Consider the following 27,427-nt stretch of genomic DNA (forward strand, 5'->3'; position numbering starts at 1 on the left):
TTCTTCACTGTATCCAACAAAGATGCCTTCTTTGGCTTTTGGATCAAACTTTTTTCTGTTCACATCAGGGATATGTACCATGACTTTGCATCCAAAGACTTTTAGGTGGGAGAGGTTTGGTTTCTTTCCTGACCAGGCTTCTTCAGGTGTCATGTTTTTCAATGCTTTTGTGGGTGATCTATTCTTTAAGTAGTTAGCTGTGTAAACAGCTTCAGCCCATAGTTCAGTTGAGAGTCCTGAATCAATTAGCATAGTACGAGCTTTCTCAACTAAAGTTCTGTTCAAGCGTTCTGATGTCCCATTTTGTTCTGGAGATCTTGGCACAGTTGTTTGATGTCTGATGCCACAAAGCTTTAGGCAGTTCTTAAGATCAGTGTTGACATATTCACCTCCATTGTCAGATCTTAAGGTTTTTATTTTACCGTTGGTTTGATTCTCAACAAGAGCTTTAAAGTTCACAAAAGTTTCTTTTACTTGATCTTTACTTTTGAGGAAATAAACAAAAGATTTTCTTGAAAAATCATCGGTGAATGTTAGAAAATAACGAGCTCCCCCAATAGACAATGTTTGCATTGGGCCACACAGATCTGAATGCACAAGTTCTAGAATGCAGTTAGTTTTGGTTTTAGATTCTTTAGGAAAAGGTGTTCTTGAAAGTTTTCCTTCGATGCATGTAATACAGGTGTCAGATTTATTAGTGTTGCAGTTAATTCCAGTGGACATTTTATTTATTAAAATGTTCATATCTCTTCTATTTAAGTGAGCAAGTCTACGGTGCCAGATGTTTTGAGAGTTTAGTATGGCAGTTGATGCAGAAAAGTTAGCAGTGTCTAACACATATAGTCCATTATTTTCTGATGCAGTAGCAACTACATTTTTATTTGGAATTATAATTTTAGAATCCAATATCTTACATCCTTCAGAGTCAAAAATTATTGACTTACCCTTTTTGGCGATTTGAGAAATGGAGAGCAGGTTAGTGGTGAGTTCCGGAGCATGTATAACATCACTAGCTGTGATAGTGCTGTTTTTTAATGCAATATCCACTGTTCCAATACCTATTGCTGGAACCACGTTGCCATTGGCTATATCAATTTTCCTGTTTCCACCAGGTTTTAAATTTTGTATCCAGTCCCCTCTCGGTGTCATATGAGCATTACAACCAGAATCCAGATACCAGTCTGTAGGCAGGTTATCTTTAGAGTTGGATTCTACAGATGTGAAAAAGCCAGCTGTATTTTCTCTGTTTTCAACCTTCTTTCGTGTGTTCTGTTTCTTTGGTTTTGGACAGGAATGACTATAATGTCCATATTCATTGCAATTGTAGCATCTTGGTTTTTTAGTGTCTTTATTCTTCGATTTATGAGCAAATTTCCGGGATTTTCCATAAAATGCACTTTCAGAATGATTTGTCGATGTAGAACACAAATCTTTCACATTTTCTTGTAAAAGCAAATTTTTGACAAAATCAACTGTAATGGCTTGGTTTGAGCCTTGTATTCCTAGAATGAGTGGTCTGAATTTTTCTGGTAGTCCTCCAAGTATTATTCCGCCAACAGTTTCACTATCTAGTGGCTTTCCGATACTTTCGAGTTGTTCCGAGATGTTCGTTATGTTGTCAATATACGTTGACATCGATGAGCAATCTTCATATTTTGTTCGAAATAGTGATGAATACAGTCCAATTCTTCTAATTACCCCTTTATCTTCATAGGTATTCTGCAATGACGTCCAGGCTTCCTTAGCTGTTTTCGCTTTCTTGGTTTCGGCTGACGCTATCGGTTTAATCGATAAATTTATTTTTGCCAGTGCTCTTCTATCTAATTCTGGATCAATTTCTTCATTTCTTATCGGTTCAATGCATCCCCATAGTCCAGCATCAACTAAGAAATTTTTCATTAGAAATTTCCAATCGGAATAGTTCGAGCCATCAAGATGTTTCGATTCTGGAAGTCCCCCACTTGACGTAGAAACGGGTGTTCTTCGAACATTTAATTGAGTCTGTAAATCTTCAATTTGTTGCTGCAATTCTTTAATTGCTTCTGCTTCAGCCATTTTTCGATGTCAGAAGTGTTTTCAGCGAACAAGTGATGAAAAAGAAACTGACCTGTTCTGTTATTTCCAACACTTCCGATTTCCGAATTCGTTCTTAAATGCTCATTTTAGTTGATTAGTATTTCCATTTCTGGGCCCGTGACCTGTTAGTGAGAGCTTAATTTGAGCAATGATACGTAGGAAACAGGTATCAACTGAAAATATTTATTTGATGTAAATAAAAATAGAATGGAAATTACGAATGAATGACATGAGCGTCTAATCGACGCGGTGTTTGTAAACAGACTGATCAGGTGAGTCTCGGCGATGGTGTTGCCAGATTCAGTGTCTGAAAGTTTCGGTAGAGTTGAGTGATATTCTCACACCCCCACTTCACGAAAGTCCCAATACAATACTGAACTTCTTAAGTTGTTCACTAGTCACCGGTTTGGTGAGTACATCAGCAGTATTGGATTTCGAATCAATGTAGCACAACTGGATCAGTCCAAGTTCGACTTTTTCTCTTATGAAATGGTGACGAATGTCTATGTGCTTCACTCTAGATGATAGCATGGGGTTGGTACTGATCTTTATAGCACTTTGATTGTCACAGTATAATTTTATTGCATCCATCTTTTGGTTGAACAGTTCCTCTTTGAGTTGTTTAATCCACAGTAATTCTTGTGATGCTGCAGAAATTGCCATGTATTCAGCTTCTGCTGTTGATAAGGCGACTGTTTGTTGCTTTTTGGAGTTCCAAATTATGGCACAATTTGATTCGCAGAAGACAAAACCTGTTGTTGATTTTCTGTCGTCTTTGTCGTTGGCCCAGTCTGAGTCAGTGTAACCTTGTAGTTGTCCATTTTTCCGGAAAGTTAGCCTTTTGGATAATGTACCTTTTAGGTATCTGAAAATTCTTTTGACAGCCATCCAATGAGGTTTTCCTGGGTTGTTGGCATATCTACTAACTACCCCCACTGCAAATGCAATGTCTGGACGTGTTCCTTGAGCTGCATATATTAGACTTCCGACTGCTTCTCTATATGGTATCTGTCCTATCTCTTGCCTTTCTTTTTCGTCCTTCGGAGACATTTCTTTGGATAGTACTTGATCAGTTGGGAAAGGTGTTGCTGTTTCTTTGCAATCTTGCATGTTAAATCTTTTGAGCATGTTTCTGATATAGGTGCTTTGGTCTAAACTGATGATTCCTTCTGTACGGTCTCTTGTGATGGTCATTCCAAGAATGTGGTGGGCTTCTCCTAGATCTTTCATTTTAAAGTGTTGTTTTAGCTTCGTCTTGAGGTTCTCTTTTTGCTTACAGTCATTCGACAGAATCAGCAAGTCGTCTACATAGACGGCAACTATTAAAATTTTTCCTTTCTTGTTTGAAACAAAGATGCAAGGATCAGTTTTCGATCTGGAAAGTCCTATGTCTTTGAAGGTTTCAGCTAGTTCCATGTACCAAGTTCTACTTGCTTGTTTTAGTCCGTATATGGATTTCTTCAGTTTGCAGTATCTGTGAGGAAAATATTCAGGGAGGTCAGGGAGTTCCATGTAAATTTCTTCTTCCAGTTTTGGGTGTAGGAATGCTGCTACAACATCCATTTGATCTAAATCCAGATCCAAGTTGGCTGCTTGAGCAATGAGAAAACGGATAGAACTGTTTCTGACTGTAGGTGAGAAGGTTTCCTCATAGTCTATTCCATATTTTTGAGAGCATCCTTTAGCTACTAGGCGTACCTTATGTCTTTCTGTTTCCCATTTGGTTTGAATTTTGTTTTGAATGTCCATCTACTCTTAATGGCTTTTCTACCAGGTGGCAAATCACAAAGTTCCCATGTACCATTTAGCTTGTGAGCTTCGATCTCTTCTTCCAGGGCAGCTTTCCATTTCTGAGCTTCGTCAGATTGCATAGCATCTTCGTAAGTTTCTGGATCCTGAGCTCTACAAAGATTTGCTTGATACACAATGAAGTCATCGTTAAAAAATTTTCTGTTAGGTGCAGTAGCTTTCTTCGGGTATCTATTTGCGTCTTGATTGTAAGGATCTTCATCTTCACAGTCTGAAGACTTATCTGTGGTGTCTGGTTCCTCTGTTGTGGTTGGATTGGAAATGTTTTCGATTTCAGTCATGTCTGCAGTTTGGGATTCTGTTGACGTTGAGTCATCTGCTTTAATTAAAAAGTCATTTTCAAGGAATATGACATCTCGACTAATGAAAACTTTCTTTGTAGAAGGATTAAAAATACGGTATCCTTTTGTTTCTTCACTGTATCCAACAAAGATGCCTTCTTTGGCTTTTGGATCAAACTTTTTTCTGTTCACATCAGGGATATGTACCATGACTTTGCATCCAAAGACTTTTAGGTGGGAGAGGTTTGGTTTCTTTCCTGACCAGGCTTCTTCAGGTGTCATGTTTTTCAATGCTTTTGTGGGTGATCTATTCTTTAAGTAGTTAGCTGTGTAAACAGCTTCAGCCCATAGTTCAGTTGAGAGTCCTGAATCAATTAGCATAGTACGAGCTTTCTCAACTAAAGTTCTGTTCAAGCGTTCTGATGTCCCATTTTGTTCTGGAGATCTTGGCACAGTTGTTTGATGTCTGATGCCACAAAGCTTTAGGCAGTTCTTAAGATCAGTGTTGACATATTCACCTCCATTGTCAGATCTTAAGGTTTTTATTTTACCGTTGGTTTGATTCTCAACAAGAGCTTTAAAGTTCACAAAAGTTTCTTTTACTTGATCTTTACTTTTGAGGAAATAAACAAAAGATTTTCTTGAAAAATCATCGGTGAATGTTAGAAAATAACGAGCTCCCCCAATAGACAATGTTTGCATTGGGCCACACAGATCTGAATGCACAAGTTCTAGAATGCAGTTAGTTTTGGTTTTAGATTCTTTAGGAAAAGGTGTTCTTGAAAGTTTTCCTTCGATGCATGTAATACAGGTGTCAGATTTATTAGTGTTGCAGTTAATTCCAGTGGACATTTTATTTATTAAAATGTTCATATCTCTTCTATTTAAGTGAGCAAGTCTACGGTGCCAGATGTTTTGAGAGTTTAGTATGGCAGTTGATGCAGAAAAGTTAGCAGTGTCTAACACATATAGTCCATTATTTTCTGATGCAGTAGCAACTACATTTTTATTTGGAATTATAATTTTAGAATCCAATATCTTACATCCTTCAGAGTCAAAAATTATTGACTTACCCTTTTTGGCGATTTGAGAAATGGAGAGCAGGTTAGTGGTGAGTTCCGGAGCATGTATAACATCACTAGCTGTGATAGTGCTGTTTTTTAATGCAATATCCACTGTTCCAATACCTATTGCTGGAACCACGTTGCCATTGGCTATATCAATTTTCCTGTTTCCACCAGGTTTTAAATTTTGTATCCAGTCCCCTCTCGGTGTCATATGAGCATTACAACCAGAATCCAGATACCAGTCTGTAGGCAGGTTATCTTTAGAGTTGGATTCTACAGATGTGAAAAAGCCAGCTGTATTTTCTCTGTTTTCAACCTTCTTTCGTGTGTTCTGTTTCTTTGGTTTTGGACAGGAATGACTATAATGTCCATATTCATTGCAATTGTAGCATCTTGGTTTTTTAGTGTCTTTATTCTTCGATTTATGAGCAAATTTCCGGGATTTTCCATAAAATGCACTTTCAGAATGATTTGTCGATGTAGAACACAAATCTTTCACATTTTCTTGTAAAAGCAAATTTTTGACAAAATCAACTGTAATGGCTTGGTTTGAGCCTTGTATTCCTAGAATGAGTGGTCTGAATTTTTCTGGTAGTCCTCCAAGTATTATTCCGCCAACAGTTTCACTATCTAGTGGCTTTCCGATACTTTCGAGTTGTTCCGAGATGTTCGTTATGTTGTCAATATACGTTGACATCGATGAGCAATCTTCATATTTTGTTCGAAATAGTGATGAATACAGTCCAATTCTTCTAATTACCCCTTTATCTTCATAGGTATTCTGCAATGACGTCCAGGCTTCCTTAGCTGTTTTCGCTTTCTTGGTTTCGGCTGACGCTATCGGTTTAATCGATAAATTTATTTTTGCCAGTGCTCTTCTATCTAATTCTGGATCAATTTCTTCATTTCTTATCGGTTCAATGCATCCCCATAGTCCAGCATCAACTAAGAAATTTTTCATTAGAAATTTCCAATCGGAATAGTTCGAGCCATCAAGATGTTTCGATTCTGGAAGTCCCCCACTTGACGTAGAAACGGGTGTTCTTCGAACATTTAATTGAGTCTGTAAATCTTCAATTTGTTGCTGCAATTCTTTAATTGCTTCTGCTTCAGCCATTTTTCGATGTCAGAAGTGTTTTCAGCGAACAAGTGATGAAAAAGAAACTGACCTGTTCTGTTATTTCCAACACTTCCGATTTCCGAATTCGTTCTTAAATGCTCATTTTAGTTGATTAGTATTTCCATTTCTGGGCCCGTGACCTGTTAGTGAGAGCTTAATTTGAGCAATGATACGTAGGAAACAGGTATCAACTGAAAATATTTATTTGATGTAAATAAAAATAGAATGGAAATTACGAATGAATGACATGAGCGTCTAATCGACGCGGTGTTTGTAAACAGACTGATCAGGTGAGTCTCGGCGATGGTGTTGCCAGATTCAGTGTCTGAAAGTTTCGGTAGAGTTGAGTGATATTCTCACACCCCCACTTCACGAAAGTCCCAATACAATACTGAACTTCTTAAGTTGTTCACTAGTCACCGGTTTGGTGAGTACATCAGCAGTATTGGATTTCGAATCAATGTAGCACAACTGGATCAGTCCAAGTTCGACTTTTTCTCTTATGAAATGGTGACGAATGTCTATGTGCTTCACTCTAGATGATAGCATGGGGTTGGTACTGATCTTTATAGCACTTTGATTGTCACAGTATAATTTTATTGCATCCATCTTTTGGTTGAACAGTTCCTCTTTGAGTTGTTTAATCCACAGTAATTCTTGTGATGCTGCAGAAATTGCCATGTATTCAGCTTCTGCTGTTGATAAGGCGACTGTTTGTTGCTTTTTGGAGTTCCAAATTATGGCACAATTTGATTCGCAGAAGACAAAACCTGTTGTTGATTTTCTGTCGTCTTTGTCGTTGGCCCAGTCTGAGTCAGTGTAACCTTGTAGTTGTCCATTTTTCCGGAAAGTTAGCCTTTTGGATAATGTACCTTTTAGGTATCTGAAAATTCTTTTGACAGCCATCCAATGAGGTTTTCCTGGGTTGTTGGCATATCTACTAACTACCCCCACTGCAAATGCAATGTCTGGACGTGTTCCTTGAGCTGCATATATTAGACTTCCGACTGCTTCTCTATATGGTATCTGTCCTATCTCTTGCCTTTCTTTTTCGTCCTTCGGAGACATTTCTTTGGATAGTACTTGATCAGTTGGGAAAGGTGTTGCTGTTTCTTTGCAATCTTGCATGTTAAATCTTTTGAGCATGTTTCTGATATAGGTGCTTTGGTCTAAACTGATGATTCCTTCTGTACGGTCTCTTGTGATGGTCATTCCAAGAATGTGGTGGGCTTCTCCTAGATCTTTCATTTTAAAGTGTTGTTTTAGCTTCGTCTTGAGGTTCTCTTTTTGCTTACAGTCATTCGACAGAATCAGCAAGTCGTCTACATAGACGGCAACTATTAAAATTTTTCCTTTCTTGTTTGAAACAAAGATGCAAGGATCAGTTTTCGATCTGGAAAGTCCTATGTCTTTGAAGGTTTCAGCTAGTTCCATGTACCAAGTTCTACTTGCTTGTTTTAGTCCGTATATGGATTTCTTCAGTTTGCAGTATCTGTGAGGAAAATATTCAGGGAGGTCAGGGAGTTCCATGTAAATTTCTTCTTCCAGTTTTGGGTGTAGGAATGCTGCTACAACATCCATTTGATCTAAATCCAGATCCAAGTTGGCTGCTTGAGCAATGAGAAAACGGATAGAACTGTTTCTGACTGTAGGTGAGAAGGTTTCCTCATAGTCTATTCCATATTTTTGAGAGCATCCTTTAGCTACTAGGCGTACCTTATGTCTTTCTGTTTCCCATTTGGTTTGAATTTTGTTTTGAATGTCCATCTACTCTTAATGGCTTTTCTACCAGGTGGCAAATCACAAAGTTCCCATGTACCATTTAGCTTGTGAGCTTCGATCTCTTCTTCCAGGGCAGCTTTCCATTTCTGAGCTTCGTCAGATTGCATAGCATCTTCGTAAGTTTCTGGATCCTGAGCTCTACAAAGATTTGCTTGATACACAATGAAGTCATCGTTAAAAAATTTTCTGTTAGGTGCAGTAGCTTTCTTCGGGTATCTATTTGCGTCTTGATTGTAAGGATCTTCATCTTCACAGTCTGAAGACTTATCTGTGGTGTCTGGTTCCTCTGTTGTGGTTGGATTGGAAATGTTTTCGATTTCAGTCATGTCTGCAGTTTGGGATTCTGTTGACGTTGAGTCATCTGCTTTAATTAAAAAGTCATTTTCAAGGAATATGACATCTCGACTAATGAAAACTTTCTTTGTAGAAGGATTAAAAATACGGTATCCTTTTGTTTCTTCACTGTATCCAACAAAGATGCCTTCTTTGGCTTTTGGATCAAACTTTTTTCTGTTCACATCAGGGATATGTACCATGACTTTGCATCCAAAGACTTTTAGGTGGGAGAGGTTTGGTTTCTTTCCTGACCAGGCTTCTTCAGGTGTCATGTTTTTCAATGCTTTTGTGGGTGATCTATTCTTTAAGTAGTTAGCTGTGTAAACAGCTTCAGCCCATAGTTCAGTTGAGAGTCCTGAATCAATTAGCATAGTACGAGCTTTCTCAACTAAAGTTCTGTTCAAGCGTTCTGATGTCCCATTTTGTTCTGGAGATCTTGGCACAGTTGTTTGATGTCTGATGCCACAAAGCTTTAGGCAGTTCTTAAGATCAGTGTTGACATATTCACCTCCATTGTCAGATCTTAAGGTTTTTATTTTACCGTTGGTTTGATTCTCAACAAGAGCTTTAAAGTTCACAAAAGTTTCTTTTACTTGATCTTTACTTTTGAGGAAATAAACAAAAGATTTTCTTGAAAAATCATCGGTGAATGTTAGAAAATAACGAGCTCCCCCAATAGACAATGTTTGCATTGGGCCACACAGATCTGAATGCACAAGTTCTAGAATGCAGTTAGTTTTGGTTTTAGATTCTTTAGGAAAAGGTGTTCTTGAAAGTTTTCCTTCGATGCATGTAATACAGGTGTCAGATTTATTAGTGTTGCAGTTAATTCCAGTGGACATTTTATTTATTAAAATGTTCATATCTCTTCTATTTAAGTGAGCAAGTCTACGGTGCCAGATGTTTTGAGAGTTTAGTATGGCAGTTGATGCAGAAAAGTTAGCAGTGTCTAACACATATAGTCCATTATTTTCTGATGCAGTAGCAACTACATTTTTATTTGGAATTATAATTTTAGAATCCAATATCTTACATCCTTCAGAGTCAAAAATTATTGACTTACCCTTTTTGGCGATTTGAGAAATGGAGAGCAGGTTAGTGGTGAGTTCCGGAGCATGTATAACATCACTAGCTGTGATAGTGCTGTTTTTTAATGCAATATCCACTGTTCCAATACCTATTGCTGGAACCACGTTGCCATTGGCTATATCAATTTTCCTGTTTCCACCAGGTTTTAAATTTTGTATCCAGTCCCCTCTCGGTGTCATATGAGCATTACAACCAGAATCCAGATACCAGTCTGTAGGCAGGTTATCTTTAGAGTTGGATTCTACAGATGTGAAAAAGCCAGCTGTATTTTCTCTGTTTTCAACCTTCTTTCGTGTGTTCTGTTTCTTTGGTTTTGGACAGGAATGACTATAATGTCCATATTCATTGCAATTGTAGCATCTTGGTTTTTTAGTGTCTTTATTCTTCGATTTATGAGCAAATTTCCGGGATTTTCCATAAAATGCACTTTCAGAATGATTTGTCGATGTAGAACACAAATCTTTCACATTTTCTTGTAAAAGCAAATTTTTGACAAAATCAACTGTAATGGCTTGGTTTGAGCCTTGTATTCCTAGAATGAGTGGTCTGAATTTTTCTGGTAGTCCTCCAAGTATTATTCCGCCAACAGTTTCACTATCTAGTGGCTTTCCGATACTTTCGAGTTGTTCCGAGATGTTCGTTATGTTGTCAATATACGTTGACATCGATGAGCAATCTTCATATTTTGTTCGAAATAGTGATGAATACAGTCCAATTCTTCTAATTACCCCTTTATCTTCATAGGTATTCTGCAATGACGTCCAGGCTTCCTTAGCTGTTTTCGCTTTCTTGGTTTCGGCTGACGCTATCGGTTTAATCGATAAATTTATTTTTGCCAGTGCTCTTCTATCTAATTCTGGATCAATTTCTTCATTTCTTATCGGTTCAATGCATCCCCATAGTCCAGCATCAACTAAGAAATTTTTCATTAGAAATTTCCAATCGGAATAGTTCGAGCCATCAAGATGTTTCGATTCTGGAAGTCCCCCACTTGACGTAGAAACGGGTGTTCTTCGAACATTTAATTGAGTCTGTAAATCTTCAATTTGTTGCTGCAATTCTTTAATTGCTTCTGCTTCAGCCATTTTTCGATGTCAGAAGTGTTTTCAGCGAACAAGTGATGAAAAAGAAACTGACCTGTTCTGTTATTTCCAACACTTCCGATTTCCGAATTCGTTCTTAAATGCTCATTTTAGTTGATTAGTATTTCCATTTCTGGGCCCGTGACCTGTTAGTGAGAGCTTAATTTGAGCAATGATACGTAGGAAACAGGTATCAACTGAAAATATTTATTTGATGTAAATAAAAATAGAATGGAAATTACGAATGAATGACATGAGCGTCTAATCGACGCGGTGTTTGTAAACAGACTGATCAGGTGAGTCTCGGCGATGGTGTTGCCAGATTCAGTGTCTGAAAGTTTCGGTAGAGTTGAGTGATATTCTCACATTTTATTGTAGCCGTGATACATTTTTGTTTTGTATAGCTGGCAACTTCAATGCATAATTAGTTCGTTTATGTTCCCCATGACTTTGTGCCTGTCTTTGTGTTAAGTCTCTGTTTAAATATATAGTAAAAGAACTGAAATCTTGGAGAAAGAATTTAGAATATGCTCCTTAAAAGAATTGTTGCTTGACGAACTTGGCTTACTCGAAGTAGAATGGAAAGAACAGTTGCAAACGTAAACAAATGCAACGTTTCAACAACCAATCAGGATCAAGATACCCACACTACGTCATTTGCAAGCATCCCATTCTTATTTTTTAAATCTAAATAAAATATTTCACCTATAGTAAGAACACTTCAAGTTCCTTAGGATGAAAACAAATGCTTGTATTAAAACAATTTATGATAAAGCAGATGTGGAATTTCTTTTATAATAGAATTGGATCTTACACCAAACTGGCAATTTCGTAAATTTAAAATAGTTCACGTTTTTAGATTTAACTCATGTGTATTTATTCTAGTTTTATACACTTTTAAAACTAATAAGGTTTTGATAATTTCAATCATCATGAAAATGAAGCAACTTTGTTTTCAATTAATAATGAAATAATTATGCATTTTAAGAAAAACACGAAGAAAATTTTGTTATGGTAGGATGAGAAAAAAATCTGCTTGCTGCGAGAAAATCTGCTGAGAAATAATTTGTTTCAATGATCATTCATTCAAGAGGTTTTCTAAAATTATTGAGTGAGCAATGATGCTCAGTTCTGCTTCACAAAATTTATTTAAAGGGCAGTATAAGATAAGGCTCCTATGTTATCCAGCTCCAATAAATTTTATCTGATGCCACCAATGTGTAAAACTAAATTATAATAATAATTAATGACATTCTCATTAAATAGCATGTTTTTATTTTTAAAATGATAATAAATTTTCAATAATAGTTTTCTTAATTATTTTTTCTTAATTAATTTCAAAATTATTTTTCTTAATTATTAGAATAAAAATAAATGGTGCATAATTCTATTTTGAGACAAAATTAAAAGAAATACATCAGACACAAATTATGTGTATTTGTAGAATCATCCATAAATTAAAAGTAGAAAAATCTTATTTATTCTTATTAAATCTTATAATCGAAATTTTTTTTTAAATTTTAAGACTGAAACATTTGAAAGACAGAAAAAAAAACCTAATTAACTATGAAAAAAAGACCCTGGAAAAGTTAAGAGGCTCCTACGGACTTAATATGTTGAAGAGGCTTTTTCCCTCAGAATCTATACTCAGATGTGTAAAATGATCAAAACAGTATTTTGCTAAACATATAAATTACTGGATAAGAGGCACATACAAAAATTTCATCGTGGATTCATTTCAAGATGGAACTAAATTTTGCCCATTGTTTTGTCAATTAAATGTCTCATTAAAATTTACTATTGCATCTTACTATATGCATTAATTTACGTTACTTTTTTTTATTTAGCACTAGATGGCAGCACTACAATATATTATTAATTTTTAATGTATTATTCTCACATGATTTAAAATGACGATAAATACAATTATAATTACTTATACAAACTTTATTATGACTTTTAAACAAACATTATTTCGGCTGAAAATTAAATATTGAAATTAACAACGTTTATAGATAGAAAATTTTAACTTTACATTGCTAATAAAAAAATTCAAGAGAAAATAGAATTTGGTTCTGTCATCTAGTGACAATATTTTAAAAGAAAAGTGCCTAGTGATATTTTCGTGTGTTGCGAGAGGCAACGAAAATATATAAATAAATAAAAAAAAAATGTAAGGAAAATGATTAACTCTTTAAAAACCTAGTAATTTGTTTTCCTTTAAAACATTTAAATGTCATTAATAGTTTGTATGTACTTACACTATTTATCTTATTAAATTACAAAATATCACAAGAGAATTTCAAAACTATATAAACATTTAAAAATATAGAACAGGGAGCAAAATTAATTATTAAAGTATCAGATGTTAGTAAAAAACAAGTAAATATAGATATAGAAATAAAAGAAAATTAAAAACTAATAAAAGAAAGTGTTATAATCTTTAATTGGACTCCAGTTTATCGAACTAACTTTTTTCAGTATAAATTATATCTAAAGAAATGTCTGGCGGTCAATCAACAGATTAATGAATAATAAAAATTTCAATTTATCTTTCTGATTTTCGGATCTATATTTTTAATTCATGTAAAGGTGTCTTTTCATAAACTAGATTGACAATTTCTGGAAGTAAAAACTTGATGGATGTTTAGTTTTTTACTAAAAATATTATCGTATTATTTTTAAAAAAAATTTTAGTTTTAGTTTTTTTAATGAACTCGCTGAATTTTTTTTATAAACTAGCTAAAAGTTTTTAGTAAATTTAATTATGATTTATGAAATTTAATTTAATTATCAAGATGTATTTTTATGTAAAATAAGAAATTTTGAGGACAAATTGGATTCTACACTGAGTAAAACTTAAACGCAGGAAGAATAAAAAATTGGTTACCAACAGAGTACTAACTTTCCAGCACGCCAGAGGGTGCTGCAAATAAAACAATATTTGCAGATTATTTTCTTTCAAACTTTTCTTTTCATTTTTTGAAAAGAAAACAAACAAATGGAGGGGTGAATAGCTGAGACTCCTTTTTAAAACATCTCTAAACTAATTTCTAACGAAAATACAAATACTAAATTTAAAGAACACCGCAAGGAACAAAAAGTACAGAATTTTCTTTTCTGATACTTATAGGCAGGTATAAATATAACTTGCATACATAATATATTCTTTACATTTGATTGCAGGCGCAACTATAAAAATATTTGTTCCATTTTTTTTTGTATCATTGTACAAAATTCCATTTAAATTTAAATAACATAAAAATGTTATGTATAATTGTAAGAACCAACTATTTGAAAATATTGTTGCATGTGTGTTTGATTAAAATATTTTTCACAATAATAATGATTGTTTGGCTACGTTCAGATCCTATACATATTTCGATTTATGAACCCAGCGCTGCAGATTCACTCTGCAAATTCTGCTACCGGGCCAAGAGGTAATAAATAAATGAGCAAGTGAAATGAACATACCAAATAAATAAAAGACGGATGGCCATCCACCACCCACGCCATACTGTATGAGGAAACCACTGGTGGGCATGGTGACTATGGTGCCCACGTGCTGACCAATTGTGCATATAGAGAGCAATCGACTCCTTTCTTGAGTGGGGGCCCATCTCGAGAACATTGCATACATAGAGGCTGAATTCACACCCTATAAAATATCAATTGAACTCCTGAAGTTAACTGTGTATATATATATAAACACAAAACATTAATTTTGTTATTTTTATTTTTTATAACCAGTTTCCTATACAGATAAGCAGGAAGAAGGGAACTGACCTGAGCAGCGCCTATGATGACCCTGAGGGCCACCATAACAGCGACACCCCAGTCAGCTGCCATAGGTGTAATAAGGGTAAGAAGTGAAGTGAAGAAGATGCCTCCTCCCAGGAGCCATTTTGCTCCCAGGAGCTCGGATAATCTTCCTCCCAGTAGAGGAGTGAAAACGTAACCGTAGTAGAAGGCACCAAGTATAACACCTTGAGTAGATGGACTCCATTGGTATTGGCCCTAAAATTCACACAAGAAACAATTTCTCAAGTTAAATAAGTCTTAATAATAAAAATCTTAAGAAGGAAAAATATTTTTAAATTGATTATTTATATCCTGTTTTTATAAAACTTTACCCTTGTTGATATTTTTTTTTAACAGGATATCTAAAAATAAAAGTGTCTTAAGATTCTAAGAAATTGCAAAATAATAATAACAATAATAATAAACGAATAAATAAAAATAAACAATTAAATAAATAAGAGCAAAAAATGCTCATATTTTTATATTTAGTATAAAATAAAACAATAAAAAAAAATGAAATGGGGAAAAAAATGAAATGAAAAAAAGAAGAAGAAGAAAAAAAAAAAAAAAAAAAAAAAAAACGAATGAAATGAAACACAAAATATTATTGATAATGATTTAAGCGTTAAAGCTATCGTTTGACTTATTATTGCCATTCTTAATAAGAAGAATATTTCGATTCACTTTTTTTTTAGCTATGATTCATTTAAAGACAGTTTTTTATACATAATTATTTGTTGGCAGCAATATTGTGAAAATATGTAGTTCAATCGTCTTTTGATAGATGGCGCTACATGTTCTTTACAAATTGGCAAGCCACATGAAAAAGGACGCAATGAGTAGTTATAGGAATGAATTGACTTCACATCAAGCTGATTTGAGTGGTAAAATCGAGCCTACATTCGAAGACAAAGCTCGGGAGGTCAAAAATGTTTCAAATCGTCAAATCGATTTTTAATTATACACATATTATACATAATTATACATATATTACACATAATTATACATAAATTATACATAATTATACATATATTATACATAATTATACATATATTACACATAATTATACATATATTATACATAATTATACACATATTATACATAATTATACACATATTATACATAATTATACATATATTACCCATAATTATACATATATTATACATAATTATACATATATTATACATAATTATAAATATGTATGTATAGAATTAATGCATAAAATTCGAGTGCATCACCGCTTTTAGACTACACATTGTCCTATTTTTGTCGAGACATTCTATCTTCCCTTCCCTTCCCTATTATAGTTAAAATGTAAGACTGGTTTTAAGCTTTGATTTGGAAACAGTAACAAATAAAACAGAACAAAAATAAAATATGTACTATATTACATGCGCAAAATTTTTTGTTTCTAAACAAATATTTTGTTGAATAGTTGTTGAATCCATGAATATAACTTTCACACGAATATAACATAAATAAATCAAAAGACAAAAAAAAAAAAAAAAAAAAAAATATTAAACATTATAATTAACTGTCATTTTGGCAATATTTTATGCTCATGTAGAAAACAGGGAAAATTACTAAACGGTTAAGAAGTGGTGGTAAAAATAATAGGAAAGCGGATTTCATGCACAGTGAAAACTGCAAGTTAGATAGCCCAATCCATGAGGCGTCCTACTTAATACTTTAAATAAAATTTATAACATAAATAGGTTTTTTTTTTCTTCATAATTATGAATCACAATTTTTTTCCCCACTTTTAATAGTCACATTTATCACTCACAATAATCCTTTGATCTTTGGCCAAGATAGATATTTTTAAATACAGGGTTATTCATAATTCCCTCCGCCTGTAAACGCCATTTTTCTTTACTACAACTGGCTTCAGTGTTACATGTTACTGCCATCTATCGGCAACTGCTTAAATTAAAACTTGAATACTTTCGGAATAATTTCATATGTTCTTTTTTGCCATATTCGTCTTCGTTTTTTTACTATAACGCTTCAAAACCCCTGAGGGAATTATGAACAACCCTGTATATAAATTAGAAATTTTTTTTTTACGAATACTCTGCAAATGTATTGAATGAAAATATTATAAATACAGTTGTTGATTCGGACAAAACGAAAAGAATTTAGCCCAAAATGTGAAAAACGTCGCTGAAGCAAGATAAATAATGAAGAAAACAAAATAATTTGCATCGTGAATATCAAAAAACAAGAAATGCGTTTTTCATTTCTTTAGAATAGAACGAGACTGGCGTTTTGTTTTGAAGAACGAAAAATGTTTTGGGGTGTATTCTAAAAGTTTATTAATAAATGAATATGTTTTTTAAAATTGACTATTCTGTTTGCACTAAATTACAGTTTCAATTAAATCATCAGCAGTTCTACTAGCTTAGACCGAGTCCACCATGATTATTTTTAAATTCCTGATTCAAAAGACACAAAAGAAAAGGAATTACCTCCTTGAAAGTGGTTAAAGTATCGTTGTCGTTGTCATCTAGAAATAGGTTTGGGCATTCTGATGTGTAGTTGTCTTCTTGCACCTGATTAACAGAAGAGTCTACCATAGCCACGATGGTGACATTGAGATTCACCCTCTGGGTATACTGGATACCCAGGCCAAGGAATGTAAGCAGAGTCAACACATAGCGAGCAGGTATACGTTCTGGAAAAAGATCACAGAAGTAAATATATAAATAGCACAACAAAAAAGATAAAAAGAAAAAAGAATTAAATTAAGAAAATTAATAAGTTTTATTTACTGCGCATAAGCTGCAGGTATATAAAACTCATAAAATAAGTTAAAAAATATGGAGAAAACATAGAAAATATTACAGATTAATGAAAGGAAAGGAAGAAAAGTAAATAAAATAAAATACTATAATTTTTTTTAAACTTAAAAAGTCGAAAAAAAAGAAGATATAATCTATTCATCAGCTCACACGATTATATTCGCAAAAAGGAGTGCTTTCTAATATTATATTGTATCAATATAGCGAAAGCAAAATATATCAATACAATAGTGTTGGGAGCACTAAAAAAATTGAAACAAAACAGAACACATTAAGTAAATAATATATCACGTAAAAAACAGAAAATAATATGTAAAGAAAAAACAGAACAAAACACAAAATAAAATCTATAAAGCGAGTAGCGAATTCAAATGAACTTACATGTACTTGGAACTTTCAAGAATGATTTAAAATATTTTCATAATAAAATTGCCAGAATCAGAAAACAGAAGTCCTCTGCGCTTTTATCTCCATTTGCGCGTCTGTTTTCATACTTTGTATGCCAAAAATCTTGCTACGAAAATATTTTAATTTCAATATATATACGATACTCCCTCGAATCTAACTTTCGCCCTGTAAATAGACTTCTGGAAATGTTATAATACAGAAAAAACAGGACGATTATGTAACAGTAAAAAATAACTGTTACATCATCTCTAATAGAGTATAATAAAGAAATAAACGCCAACTTGTACGTTTTTTCTAAAGATTTTATTCACACATTTTATTTTATTTTATAACCGTCGTTGAACAGCCGACCCAATTTCATGGGTTTACGACTACTAATGTTCAACTCCGTATCCTTATAATTTTGAACCCAATCCAGAAGACAAGGAAACTCCTGGATCAGTACCCCCAGAGGTATTGATTTGTTATGGGAACATGGAGGACTTTGAGACTCGACAGATTTTAACGTGCATCAGTCACCATTTACTACACGGGGAGTCTTCGGCCGGCGGGGATCGAACCCAAGACCTCTTGGACATGGGCCCAGCACCCTACCGACCAGGCTATCCCGGGCCTATTCATACATTAAATGGGATTAGAAATTTTGCTTTCATTTCATATCTTGAAGTTACATATTTAGTTGAAAATGACCACTACTACATATTTTGAAAGGCCTGATTTAAATTCTGACGAAATGAAGAAACTACACTTGTGTTATTTAATTATCGTGTCACTACCGATTTTACTTTTTTAATTTTATAGCCGTCGTTGAACAACCGACCAAATTTTATGGGTTTACGACTACTAATGTTCAACTCCGTAGAGTTGTAATTTTGAACCCAACCCAGAAGGCTGAGGAACTCCTGGATCGAGTAGTACGAGAAATTTGCCTTCGTGGAGGACTTTTTGATGGAGCAAACCCGCATTTGCGTTACATGGAGAGGAAGACCACGAGAACCTCCCACGGTTAGCCTGATGGCAAGGGGACAAACCCATGATCCGTCTACCACTGAGGATAATTCACGTCAGCACCGTGGTCTGTGCAAGCCGGATGCGGAATTCGTATCGACCAGCCATCGCCAGAATCGAACCTTTGTTCACCTCATTGAAGGGCGAACGCTCTATCCCCTGAAATCATACTCACGAGCTCGGTTTTTATGGATCAACGAAGTCATTTTTAAGAGTTGACAAATAAAAGAGTCAAGCTATCTGCACGAGCAATAAGTGATGCATGGACAGTCTCATCAAAAGTACAAATAAATAATACAGAAGTATTTCGTTTGGGATATTCCATCCTTTTTAGAAAAGGGAAAAAAAAAAGAAAGATCTATAGTTTTAAATCATTTACTGATATCAAGTTGCATTCTTTATTATGAGGAAAAACAACTAGGCGCTATATAGGAATGAGTCTCACCTGTGTAAAAAAGTAAACAAGTGTGTATTTTAAGGTAGCCGGATGTTTGTGTAGTGAAAGGCAACAACCTGCCTTCTTTCATTTACTTTTTTCTTAAAGGCCACAGAATTGTTATTGTTTTTCCTATCTTGAGGTTGTTGTTCCTTTTCCGGTAATGGAGGTTATAACGTATTAAAATAACGTCATGAGTACAGTTCGACACTGTAAACAACTATGTTTCAAATACCAGAGTAGAACTTCACCAACGCGAAATGGCTTAGTATGAAATACTGCTTTACATGAAACATGTCGCGTTCCCGTGAGTAAACAATCAACTACTATTGTATTTAACACGTTTAACATCAAATTTTCAAGCTGATTATCACTTAACATGAAAGGAAATCAGAAATGTTTATGTAAGAACAGATAATAAGCTTGTAAATAAAGTAAATCATTTGCAAATTATTTAAGTTGAAATAAAATGTATAAAGTGCTGATAATTACATTATATTTTTCATTCGTTATTTTTAATAAAATAGTTCAACATTTAGTAAACATTTTAAAGCTGATTTTGTATGGTATATAATTATATTGTTTTCATGTTATATCGGATAGGGTGAAATATGGTTAACATGAAATAATTATGATAGTTCCATCGAATTCGTAGTAACGAGGTTTGACTGTAATCGCTTTTTCTCACCCAATCTATCAATCGTTATGCTTAAGTATTATCTCCAGCATATACGCAAACGATTTTTTGTGCGGAATTTGTTTTCAATGAAACTTCGATAGAATTTGCTCATTTTTTAAACGATGATAATTATTTTAAAAAAAATATTGCTCTCAAAATATTTGCATAGTTAATTTAACTGGTCCAAATTATTAGAATATGCTAGGTAATATTTATTTTTAATCTTTAATGAGTAGATTGCTAAAATTTTGAATTTATTGCAGACGATTATTTTAACAAGAAATCTTTTCTGCGTTTTCTTTTCTTGGAATTTGTTTTTAAATAGAACATTATACGTGATATTCCAGAATAAATACAATGACGAGTCATTGCATAACAAACTATTTAGAATCAAACATTTGCCAAGCCTTACAACAATATCGAAAGAATGGAAATTTTAGAAATGATTGATGCAATGGAGGCCGAAAACTTCGGCCTAAGTCAATCCAGTGTAAGACATTTGTATGGGAAATGGAAGAAAAAAAAGGTGATAATGTTTTTAAATCGTTATTTTTCATAATTTAAGTTTCAATCTCGAGTTCCAAAAAGTAAACCACACTTATGACAGTTAAAAAAATAATAAAGTGCACCTGCAACAGACATTTAAAAAGTGAATTTTTCAATAATTGTAATATTTTGTATCAGAGCTGTGTTCGTGTTGCTAGCGTTGTTTCGACGTTATTTTACTGCCAACACAAAAACATCTGAGTACAAAATGTTATTAACACACAATCCTGGACAACGAAATACCTTTTATTACAATGTATACAGTGCGCAAAATAATAATTGAAAAAAAACGAACGACCCTGAATAACTTTAATCTAATGATCGAATCTTCACAATCTATGACTCAATTTTAAAAGTTCGACGAAATATTTACTTCGCTCAAATTTTGTATTTCGTCATCTAAAATAACGTTCTTTAAAATGACGTAAAAAGTTGTATGCCTTAAATTTTTTCAAATTTAAGGTATACATTTAAATTTTTTTCGACTATTATTAAATAAAATAATGAAGAATAATAAATATTTAATAAAAGTTATATTTCAAATGGAATTACCTTTGGATAAACGAATTTTAAAATTGTGTGCAAGAATTACTCAATGCACCATAAAAGTTCTCGAGATATGGTGAATTACGCAAATTAAGTTGACATTGAAGGATCCAAATTTGGATCGCTCTTCTACCAAACTAATGGAACCACATTTTCCAGATTGCTGCTATCCCTTATGTTTTTGGGGTTAGAAATCCGATTCCGTCAAAAAAAGGTAAGTTTATTCAGAAAAAATACGTTTTTGTGCCTGATTTCGTAAGTATAGTACCTATTCACTAATTAATTAACACATATTTCAGGTAACTTTTTCGAAACATTAATATTGAGTCTTAAAACGTGAAGATCTGATCATTCGATCAAACCTTAGTCAGTGTGGTTGGCTTATTGATAGCGCAATGTACAAATGAAAAATTATTGTTCGAAATAAAAGAAAGGAAACACCTTAATTATCTTTTGATATGATAATCGGACATTCACGCACTAAGATGCAATAGGAATGGTTCGAAGATTCGAGAACAAAACGTTCTTTTTGTAAATAAATGTTACCTTTTTTTTGTTGTTTTTTCTGTTTCGAGGAATTTTTGGTAAAGACATTTCCATAAATAATAACACAGCTGACACGATAACTTTAGTCGAATATACCAGGAATTTGACACATTTTTTTTTTTATCTTCTAAGCTGTTATCGAATGAACTAAAAATATTTTAATGCAATTCACAAAATGACGCCTGTTAAAAATGCGGCTTAATTGTGGCGTAATTTTTTTTAAAAATTCAAATTTCGTTTGACAAAGCTATCAACTTGGTTCTGGCTGACTCTTGTAACGGTGCATTTGTCTTTTAAAATAGCATACAGTAAATTAAAAAAGAAGATCTCGAAATAAAAATTTAAGTATTTGCATGTTTCAAATATTAGATTAAAAAAAACAGAGATTTAATTCCCTTTTTCATAAACTGGTATTTTAAATAACTTGTGTCCCCGAAAAAAAAAATGTGCATGAATTATTTCCTAACAAAAAAATAATAGTAATCATAATTTCATAAAAAAATCAATTTTATTTGTAACGATATATAATACTAGTAAGGAACGTCTCACGTTCAATTCCAAAAAAAATTCCCTAAAAAAATTCCAATATTTAAATTTTTTTTTTTTTTTTTACAATTCTTTTTTAAAGTAATAAAATCCTCAAAATTGTAAGATTATTGCTTGCTCTCTTTGAACTTGTTCCCCCTCATGTTTTGCATGTTATCCTCTTGCATTAATTATGTCAATTTTAAACAATGCTATTTGCAAAAATTAGGTATTCAACAATGTTTCTTTAATTCGATCTATAACAATATCATTGTTCAATTAGTGTTACTTTTACATTGTTAAAATTTTTTAAAGGAACCAACTAATTGTTGCTGCATATCAAACTATAGCATGCATTGTTTTACAGCGGAATTCATCATTTCTAAAGTTTAAGTGCTATCTGTAGGTGATTATTTTACAGTTGCTTAAACTATTATTAGAAAAATGGCAAATGTGCTGAGATTTTTGCGAAAAAAGTTGTAAGTATCAGATATTAGTAATATTATCTAATAGTAGCATTAATTGAACTATTTTTTTTCTTCCATAAAAGTATTTTTCACCTCGAATAGAAAATCAACGCTAGCTCAAACTTCAATTTTAAACTCAACCGTAAATAGTAATTCAATAAAATAGCTAAGTGCACTTTTACAAGAACACTTATTTCAATCGTAATATTAACTAAAATCTATAGTTATCTATTAACTTTTACGAATAATGTTCACAAAGGTGAGTTTAACTATGCACTAGTAATTTTGAACCCAATATAGAAGTCAAGAAAACTCCTGGATCATATATTAGGGATATCAGTGGAGAACTTTTCAATGAAACTAACCCACACGAAGCCACGAAAAACCTCCTACAGTTTGCCTGATGGCAAGGGGGCACTAACCCATGATCCGTGTACCAATCTCTGGGATTCGAAGCCGGTTCAGCTCATTGGGAGGCGAACACTATCGCCTGAGCTATCGCGGCTCATTTCTAGAATTGATATAAAATCATTTGTCAGTCAAAGGTAAATGTTGTGGTAAATACAGTGTATGAAAGAGTGCTAAAACATGTTTTCATTTTTAGTGCAAAAGTTTTTAAGAAGGGTGAAAATGAGGACGAGAATTATTTTGAGATAAGAGATTGGAACAATGTTCTGAGGGAACAAATGGCATATGCGGAGTTTGAGTTGAGAGATTGGGAGGAGGTTCTCAAAGAACAAACGATGACTGAATCTATGAAGTCCAAGATGGCTCGTAAGGAGGATACTCTTGATGATGCACTTGTTGCAGGAAATAAGAATGCTCATATGTATGGGAGAATTAATGAGCTGGATAATATTGATACACTGGAACAGCTGATGCACTGGTTGATGCGTTGGTAATGATTCGAAAAAAGACTTGCAAAGAACAGTTGAATTCGAAAAAGACTTTCAAATGGCAGTTAAGGAGTCACTCGATGACTCAAAATTGTGTAACCTTTGATAAATGTGTAAAAAAAAGCCTAAAAATGATTGCGATAACATTTAAATTGCTTTTGTTACATTTGTAATAGAAATAGTTCATATTCCAGTTTAAATAAATGATTTATTAAGCTCTATTTCTCATACTCTTTTTTTCTAATGTAATTTTCAGAGTGTGTTTAGTTTTAAAATAAGTGTGTTAAAAAAAATCTACAATTCAGTTTTCATTCATTCTATATATTAGGAGGACCGGAAAGTAATGTCGTTTCGGTGCATTTGATATTTGTTAGTAAGATTTTATTTTTAATCAATAATGTAGTCACTTTCGTTAACTGAAACCCTTTTAATGCCGGATCGAAAATGAATTGAAATGGATCGAAAAAAATTATTTGATTTTTAAGATTAACGAATATTTAATGTACCGAAACGACATCACTTCCCGGTCCCCCTTATATATATATATATATATATATATATATATATATATATATATATATATATATATATATATATATATATATATATATATATATATATATATATATATTATGAAAATTCCTTTCAATGTTTTTTTTTTAAATTTTTGTTTTGAGCTTTATATAGTACAGGGGTTTCCACCTTACATGAGGCCGGGGGCCACAATTAAAAACACAAATCAAATGGCGGGCCGCAACTTTATCAAAATTTTATTTAGGACTCTTATGTTTGAAGGAACATTAAATATTACTGTCAGATTTTTACCAAGTTGTACAAAACAAAAGTGTTGAATTACAAATTAAAATAAGAAGTAGATTTTTAAAAATATTTAATTGCATATTAAAAAATTCAGGTTACAATAACTTTAATGTGCACTCATGTATTAAACAATTAATGTGCAACAGATATCTAATAGTTAAGACATAAAACTTTAAAAAGGTTGGTATTAAAACTTACATAGTAGCACACAAAATGTTCAATGACAAAATTGAGGTTTGTCTGCTGCAACCACCAGAGAATAGATATTTACATTTGAAATTTACAAACGTGTGTGTAAACATTTTCGTCCAAAATGAGTGGTTTCAAAAAGTTAAATCGGAAAATTTCTTCGAAAAAATTTCTGATACACACATGGTAAATTATATTCACAAAATACTAAAAAATGAAATCAAAAAGAGCAACAAACACGATTATTTTTGTATTTGAATAAATATTTTTTTGGATGCAAAATCTCAGACATAATTTTTTTGCTCCATTGGTAAGATAAATTTCACAGAAACGAAGAAATCAGGTTTTTATTAACGAGAAAAGTATTTTAAGCCCATATAGATTTTTTACGAAAATTGCTCTAAAAAAAATGACAACTAATATATTTTAGTTCGCGGGGCACAAAAGAAAGTTTCACGGGCCGGATGCGGCCCCCGGGAAGCCAGTTGGAAACCACTGATATAGTATATAGAGTATATTTAGTATTTTCAAATAAATAAAAAAATGATTAAGTAACAGTATAAAGAACGATTTCAAAAAAGTATGCAACTAACAAAAAAAAGGCAAGTATTTTGTTAATATATTCCAGCATAGCCGAAGGAAAATATCAATACATACAAAAAATGTAAAAGGGGAAAAAAATCATAAAAAAACTAAACCCTAAAATGATAAAGAGTTTATATTTCGAACTATAAAGGCAATTTCGCGGTATGGAGGTAGAGCTTAATTGCCCGAACGGGTTACCATATTTTGTTATTTATCTTAACTTTTGGCTTATATATATTTTTTTTTCGTCTGATGCTATTATCTCATAGCATCAAAATTTGTCCTAAAATAAATTCTTTAATTTTAAATTAGATTATATTATACCAATAAGAAATGTTTTAAATTTTACAATAATAAACTATATTTATTTCACCAAAACCAATCTCTCTGTGGTTGAAAATCAATTTTTAGAAAATGGAACTTTGTGAAAGTGATATTTTTCATGATAATTACAATTAATGTAATATCAATTAAACAGTTATATGGCAATAAAACTGAAAGACATAGTTATATTGGCACGTTCAGGCATTATTTTTAGACTAAATTTTAAAAAAAAAAAGAGATCTATATAGTAGATCTAATAGTTTTTATGCTATAAGTATTTTATCTGTAAAGGATATATCAAAAATTATGTATTTTATGCACGAAATCTTCATTTCTTTTAGGCTATTAGTTCAAGGAATTAATTTTGATCTTATTGGATTTCACGTAAAAAATTACATTAGGAGCAATGCCTCAATTGCCGAGGTATGTCAGTTAAGTAAATTGTTTTAAGCAAAAATTGTACTTACTCAGAACTCCCGAAATCTTAAAAATTTTTATGACTTATAAACTATAACATCAAACATCATGGTTTTATTATCATTCCAATTAGCGTAATGATGCCTATAGGTATCATTACGCTACCTATAGGTATACCTATATACCTATAGGTATCATTACGCTACCTACAGGTATCATTACGCTACCTACAGGTATCATTACGCTACCTATAGGTATCATTACGCTACCTATAGGTATCATTACGCTACCTATAGGTATACCTATATACCTATAGGTATCATAACGATACCTCACTTGCTTAGATTGCATTGTTAAGATACGTAAATAGGTACATGTATAAAAACTGTGAGAGTTCGTGGGTTCGAACCCCGCCGACCGAAGACTCTCCGTGTAGTAAAGTGACTGATGTACGTTAAATCTGTCGAGTCGCAAAAGTCCTACATGTTCCCATAACAAATCAACACCTCTGGGGGTACCGGATTGAAGATTGATCGTTCTCTGATTCAGGTCAAAATTACGATCTGTGGATGAATGAATGGATGTATGAATGGGTTCGCCCGATAAACGGGTGCGATGCACGGTGTGACAGAAGTCGAATTCTTGGCCATAGATGGCGCCACTGAAAAACAAGAAACTCACACTCTGCCTTAAACTTGCTCGGTTTCACCAAGCAGACTTGCCCGTGTGGCAAGTGGCACTAGAACCAACCAACCAACCATAAAAGCTGTCCCTTTTATATATAAAACCTAAATAACTTCTGAAATATTAATTACTCGATATCACTTAAGTCTATCCCCTTTTACCTCCTAATCCTTTTAGAAATGGAATATTTTTTTTAAATGCTCCAATATCTTAAAATCGTTTTCATATCAGTAAAAATCATTTTTATAATATGCAACTCCCCTAATGTGCAAGTGCATTGTTCCGAATTTTTAATTTGCAGGTGAATAAAGATTATAAAATGCACAAAATTTAACGCATATCAATCAATGTTCTACAACGTCTGTGATTTCCTTTCCTTCCTTCTACTAACAGTGTTCAAAAACTATGAGAAATAGCATCAGGCGAAAAAATATATAATATTAGCCAAAAATTAAGATAAATAACAGAAATAGTAACCCTTTACGATCAACCGTTTAGGCAATTAAGCAACCCTATCGGCAACTCTGTACAGCGTAATCGCTTTTAGAGTTGAGGATAGAGAGGTGGTTCCGCTTACGGTTGCTCATATTTTTCTCCCGTGTGATATCCGTGTTTGTAGAAGGATTGTATTTTACTTTATTTTATAATCGTTGTTGAATAGCCGACCCAATTTTGGATTTACGATTACTAAGGTTCAACTCCATAGCCTTGAAATTTTGAACCCAATTCAGAAGACAAAGGAACTTCTGGATCAAGTATATAGGAGAAATTCGCCTTCGTTTGAGACTTTCCGATGGAACTAACCTGCATTTGCGTCACATGGAGAGGAAAACCACAAAATATGCCACTCTTAGCCTATTGGTAAGGGCAGTGTTCCCCAAAGCGTGGTACGCGTACCCCCAGGGGTACGGGAACAGTTTAGTGGGGGTACGCGTTCTTATGCCAAATATCTTGCAACACACGGAAATTTCAAAAAAAAATTTTTTTTTTAAATAAAGCTAGCCATGAAAATTTACGATTGCGTATTTTTCTATTGGCTATATTTTACAGAGTTGACAGTGAATAATTAGTGGTGTCAACAGCCAGTTGTGTTTTTTAACTTTTGTGC

The 27,427-nt window shown here is 33.1% G+C and overlaps 1 protein-coding gene across 3 annotated transcripts in view; it reads right to left on the reverse strand.

The window, feature by feature from the left end:
* Positions 1 to 27,427, reverse strand: part of LOC107440689 (sialin) — a 71,446-nt gene that overhangs the window by 18,245 nt on the left and 25,774 nt on the right. For all 3 annotated transcript variants that reach the window (XM_071182787.2, XM_087161784.1, XM_087161783.1), the window contains exons 2-4: positions 16,912 to 17,117; positions 14,429 to 14,659; positions 14,117 to 14,300 (exon numbers count right to left, since the gene is read on the reverse strand). In XM_071182787.2, the coding sequence (XP_071038888.1) occupies positions 14,117 to 14,300; positions 14,429 to 14,659; positions 16,912 to 17,117 (621 nt within the window). The remainder of the gene's footprint in view (positions 1 to 14,116; positions 14,301 to 14,428; positions 14,660 to 16,911; positions 17,118 to 27,427) is intronic.

This window comes from Parasteatoda tepidariorum, chromosome 4 (genome assembly GCF_982258835.1).
Source record: "Parasteatoda tepidariorum strain Cologne lab strain chromosome 4, Ptep-v5.0, whole genome shotgun sequence".
In the NCBI taxonomy this organism is placed as follows: Eukaryota; Metazoa; Arthropoda; class Arachnida; order Araneae; family Theridiidae; genus Parasteatoda; species Parasteatoda tepidariorum.